This window comes from Nematolebias whitei, chromosome 13, assembly GCF_014905685.2.
Source record: "Nematolebias whitei isolate Nwh7 chromosome 13, NemWhi1, whole genome shotgun sequence".
NCBI classification, from domain to species: Eukaryota; Metazoa; Chordata; class Actinopteri; order Cyprinodontiformes; family Rivulidae; genus Nematolebias; species Nematolebias whitei.
This window is the reverse complement of record NC_056510.1, coordinates 34,391,894-34,397,662: the sequence shown is the minus strand read 5'-3', so window position 1 is coordinate 34,397,662 and position 5,769 is coordinate 34,391,894. Positions and strand designations below refer to the sequence as shown.

General features: G+C 43.0%; 1 protein-coding gene across 1 annotated transcript in view; it reads left to right on the top strand.

Moving 5' to 3' along the window:
- The window catches only part of armc8 (armadillo repeat containing 8), a 77,236-nt gene that overhangs the window by 57,133 nt on the left and 14,334 nt on the right, over positions 1-5,769 (top strand). Inside the window, exons 14-15 of the mRNA XM_037686613.1 lie at positions 5,075-5,156; positions 5,304-5,390. Of these exons, the coding sequence (XP_037542541.1) occupies positions 5,075-5,156; positions 5,304-5,390 (169 nt within the window). The remainder of the gene's footprint in view (positions 1-5,074; positions 5,157-5,303; positions 5,391-5,769) is intronic.

Here is a 5,769-nt window from a genome sequence, read left to right as displayed (position 1 = left end):
ATTCTGGTCCATCCACGAATCAGAAAGCTCTAAATTGACCCGGAAGTCAACTCATTTAAAATGTGGCAACTTCCCGGTTCTAGCGAGTCTGATGTCGGAAGTCTGATAGAGAGTGCTAAGGAGATGAAAGGAGTTCAGAGTTCTTGGATGCAAACGCATTCAGGATGATCCAGAGACATTTTGGGATTATAACTTCTGTTTGAATAACCTCGCACGACTCTCGAAGGATTTCAGCTGCTCTCAACGGAGACGCTGAAAGAGTCAAAGGAGGATCCTATACCGACGCTGACCTATCATCAACCAGGTAACAGTCCACTTCGACCAAGCGTACCGTCGCAAGCTGAGATCTAAGGAGCGTGCACGTTTCTGGTCAAACAGATTAATTCCCTCACAAATCTCTCTGTAAGATAAATCTCCATCGTCCATCTTAAACTCTCCTTTCTCCTAAATTCATTTGACAGATATCTTAGAGATATCTGAAACAAAGTCCTCAATCACCGCCGTGTGATTGAAGTCCATTATCTGTGAAACTTGTCTGTTATTATTTTCATATTTTGCCAAATTAATGTAAATGCTTGATGTTAAACTTTGATTCTGAAAATAAATGACCGCATTCATTTTGATGGGTCAAAGATAATAACGTCTCTCGTTACATTTCTGTTAAATTCAATGCACGACATTTACACAGTCAGAAAGATGAGGAACTCGTGAAAAAAGTATGAATATATCCAGCATATGACATACTACAGTTCGGTACTCAGCCCTACAGCTACCTCAACAATTGAGGCACAGAACATGGCCTATTCGGACTCAATGTCCCCTGCCTCAGCTGGAATGTTCTTAAAGCTGTCCTGGAGGTGTGAGTTGAAGCTCTTTCTGATGTATTCTTCTACCAGGCGTTCCCAGCAAACCCTCACTACATGTTTGGATCTACCAGATCTGTCTGGCATCTTCTCCCGCCATCTGATCCAACTCACTATGGGCTGTGGCTTAGTGGTTAGAGCAGTCGTCCTCCAATGCGAGAGTTGGGGGTTCGAATCCACCAGCAGTCACATGCCGAAGTGTCCCTGGGCAAGACACTAAACCCCTCATAGTCTCTGTGTGTCCCATCAGTGTATGAATGTGATTTAAAGCACTGATTAGTCTTTTTAGAATGATTTGTTCAATTAGCTTTGTAGAGATCTAGTAGAGTGCTGTATGAATAGGTAAATGAGGACACAGGTTGTGGTATAAAGCGCTTTGAGTATCTTGAAATAAGATAGAAAGGCGCTATATAAGTACAGTCCATTTACCATTTACTATCAGGTGGTGCTCAGTTAACAGCTCAGCTCCTCGCTTCACCAGAGTGTCCAAAACCAAACATCCACAAATCAGTTGATATGACTATGAAGTCGATCATCGATCTGTAGTGAACTAAGCCTCCGGTCAAAACCTGACCCTGAAGACCTTCATGGTCAGGAACTGTTATTTCATTGATTTGAATCCAGAAATACAAATAAGCTCATCCAGAGACTTTCTAATTGTATCCTGAACTAATCAATTGAAAGAACACTCTTTTTATATTGTTATTACTATTTTTACAAATGTCTTGATAATCAAAAGTGTGTTTAGTTCAAACCATTTTAAATGTTGAAGTGAACTACTCATTTTAAATCAACTGTGAAACAGTATTAATGATTTTTTAATCCTCATTCAAAGTAGAAATCAAGTTAATGTCTGTTACAAAGTAATTATGCATTTTGATCTTTTGTCTGAAATGAGCAAGTTGTGATGTCGGTCGAAAGTCAGAAAGAAGTTATTAGAACGAAGTGGATTGTTTTTAAACCTAGCAGACGGTAAATAAGAAGCTACTGGCATCTGCTTCCTCCCACTTCGCCAAAACATTTCTCTGTATGTTCCTAAACATTTCTCTGTCTGTTCCTAAACATCTCCGCTGTTTTTCTGACTTGTAGTAACCTCTGACGTCACTAAAACCACACCCCTGTTGGTTCTTTCAACCAATCAGGACTTCCCAAAAGGGACCGGAAGCAGAACTCTTTAAAAGTCGACACTTCCTAGTTCCAGTTAGTTCTGGGGGAAGAACAGAAGTTCTGAGAAGTTCCTCTGAGTCTTCTCAGAGTCCCGTTAGTTCTTCTGGTTCTGATGGAGTTCGGCTGGAGTTCCTGTCGGAGCCACGATGCCTCGCTGTGGCTCCACCCGGTGAATGCCCTATAACTTCTGAGGAAGTTTGTTCTGTGGAACGAGTTATCTCACGACTTCTGCCGAGTCGCAGCCGCCCTGTGGAGACGCTAAAAGGTAGCGTACCAGGGACCTCTTGACCGCAGCTGATTCATCCTCTGCCAAGGTAAAAGAGTCGTCATGAGCTTCACTACCAGTGTACTGCGGGCGAACTGCGCTTGAAAGGAGCGTGTTGTTCTGGTCAACAGACATACATCCTCATCCACATCTTTTCTCTCCATTTAAACTCCTTCAATCCCCATCTTTGAAACTCTTCTATCTCACCAGTAAAAAGATAAGCTAAGCCTGCAGACATTAATTTAAGATCTAAGGATAAGTCTGTTGTTTTTAGCTGCAAGTGAGAAATCATGGCCGTATGATTTCTCATTGTAAAGCTCATTAATTAAGCTGTGTTATTGTAATCAATTATGCCAATCAATGTGTAAATGTGTGATGTGTTTAAATCGTTTTGATAAATAAAAGACCGCACTGTTGTGGTGGGTCAGAAATTTAAACACGTCTTTGTCCACATTTAATCTTCTAGACACGATATTACTTAGTCCAGAAAAATGAAAGAATCTGTTTAAATTGAGTATAATATTATGTACTTGAATTAGTCCATATATTATAAAATGTAAGAGAGCACCCCTGAGCTAAATCCATCTCTCGGCTGTCTCATTACAGATCTATGAACTATTGCGTCCTGGTGCCAAGGCCACTTATGGACACCCTTATGTTCGAACGTGATGTTTGTGATGGACAAACTATGACTAGCACAGAAGTCCAACAACAAAACACCTCTCAGATTCAGATCTGAGAGGCCGTTCCTCCCAGTCGTGCCCCTCTAGGTCACACTGTCATTTCCCAAGTGGGCATTGAAGTCCCCCAACACAATAAAGGAGTCCCCAGCTGGCGCACCTTCCAGCCCCCCTGCCAAGGACTCCAAGAAGGCTGGATACTCTGAACTGCCACTTGGCACTTAGGCACAGACAACAGTTAGAGCCCGTCCCCACACCCAAAGGCGCAGGGAAGCCACCCTCTCATCTACTGGGGAAAACTTCAGCACAAAGGCACCAAGTCAGGGGGCTACAAGTAGACCCACACCAGCTCAATGCCTCTTACCATGGGCAACTCCAGAGTGGAATAAGTTCCAGCACCTCTCAAGGAATTTGTTCCAGAGCCCATGTTGTGCGTCGAGGTGAGCCAAACTACATAAAGTCGGTACCTGTCAACCTCACGCACAAGCTCAGGCTCCTTCCCAACCAGAGAGGTCACATTCCATGTCCCAAGATCCAGCTTTGGTGAACTAGGTTCAGAGCGCCAAGGTCCCCGCCTTCGGCCACTGCCCATGGCATCATGTACTCAACATTTTTGGTTCCTTTCTGCAGGTGGTGGGCCCACTGGAAGGTATACCCATGCTGCTGCTTTGTGCTAAGCCCAGCCAGGCCCCATGGGTAGACCCAGTCACCAGGCGCTCGCCGACAAGCCCCTCCCCCAGGCCTTGCTCCAGGGTGGGGCCCCGTTAACCCACATCCTGGCAAGGGACATCGAGTTCCTTGATTTGTGTTGTCCATCAAAAGTCTTCTGAATTGCTCGTTGTCTGGCCTGTCACCTAGGACCAATCTGCCTTGGGAGACCCTACCAGGGGCAGATATAATTGCCCCTGATAGCATAGCTCTTAGGATCATTCAGGTGCACAAACTCTTCCACCATAAGGTGGCAATTCAAGGAGGAGATGTAGGAACAAACTCAATAAAATACTAGGTCTGAATGTACGTTAGTGTATTCACCAGATTGGATGTAACTGATCATGCAGAGCAAGGGCGTCAGAGGCATCCGTAATGTTGGGGGGGGGGGACACAATGATGTGTGTAGGTGTGTGTGTGTGCGCGCGCGCATAAAGAAGTGTACACTAATGTACCAAAAAAAAGCAACATTTCACCTAGATTTCCTTTAATTCCATACATTTAAAGCATGTTTCTCACCAAGTTTGTGTAAATTCAGCTGTGGGTTTTAAAGACATTTTAACTTTAATACACTTTAACACACAGCATCTGGTCGGCACTATTCCACTACACTTTTTTACTTGTGTTCAACACTACTCATCTAAATGATGTTTCTCATGAATCTTGAGAACAATAAGGTGTGGGGTTTTAAGGACATTTCAACTTTAATGCACCTGAACACACAGCGTCTCTTACACCTGCAGCGTCTTACAGCATCACAGTTACTGCTAAGCTAAGATGCTACAGATGTAGCGCTCCTCTCAAACATCCTCCTAACATGATTTTATGTTTATGATCAACACCACCCCCCCCCCCCCCCCCCCCCAAACAACTGCCCACACTAAGCTCACTAAACTGGCAAGCGAGCAACACAGTGATGTCTCCATCTCCTCCGCCTGTGCACGTTTTCTGCCGAAGCAGGAGACTCAGCAGCCGGGGTGTGTGTGTCCAAATGAATTTTTTTTTAATGTGGGGAGGACATGTCCCCTTCACATATAATGGTTGCGACGCCTATGATGCAGACGCTGCATTGAAAATCTCATAATAGTTTGCTGTGGAAAGAGGTTTCTGGGCTTCCCTGCTCAAGCTGCTGCCCCTGCAACCCTAATCTGGAACAAGCAGCAGATCGATGGATGGCTTTTATTTACATTTATTTGTAATGTGTTATGTATGACAGCATTTAAATTCATTATTTTTTACTATCAGTTTTATTTAAAATTTATTCTTCTTATTATTAAACCAGGATTATGTTTTAGTCTCGTTTTATCTTATAAATGCTTGACTGGATATTAAACAACTAGAGAGTTTATTGTTGACTTTTTTTCTTTTTTTTTTTTTTTTTTTGCATGTAGGTGTCTTCACAGTCTGTCACGATCTGTTCAGCAGCTCAGAACCAGCTTCCATGATCACGCTGTCTGGAAACCCCTCATGAAGGTCAGTTTATATGTGCAAAAGCAGATTACTCTGATGGGGAGGAAATCCTTTTTGGATGCTTCTCACTCAGCAAATCTTAATGACTAAGCTAGATGAGGAAATTAAATTGAAATAGAAAATACAGAATAACCTTTCTTTTTTGTGTAGTTGCTGCAGAATGCTCCAGATGAAGTCTTGGTTATGGCTTCTTCAACACTATGCAATCTACTGCTGGAGTTCTCACCCAGCAAAGAGGTATGTCACCAAACATAAAGTAAACAGGTTAAGAATTAAACCAACATTTTTCAGTCAGGTCATCTGGACAGTTTCTTTTTTTTTTGTGCTGAAACGTTTCACCTTCGATCCGGAAGGCTTCATCAGTCAAGGAAACGCACAACAAAACTGATTCTTCCCCCAACAGCTTACTCCAAAGTGGAACAAACCAGTTCTGTTGGTGCTAAGATGGTCTCTTTGGTACGCCCCTCCTCCATTGACGGCCCTCTTCCTTGTTGACAGTCGTGTCAAACTGGTTGAAAACAACAAAGTCCATGCTCAATAATCAGGTATACAATCCAACATTTTTCAGTCAGGTCATCTGGACAGTTACTTTTTTTTTTTTTTTTTTTTTTTTTTT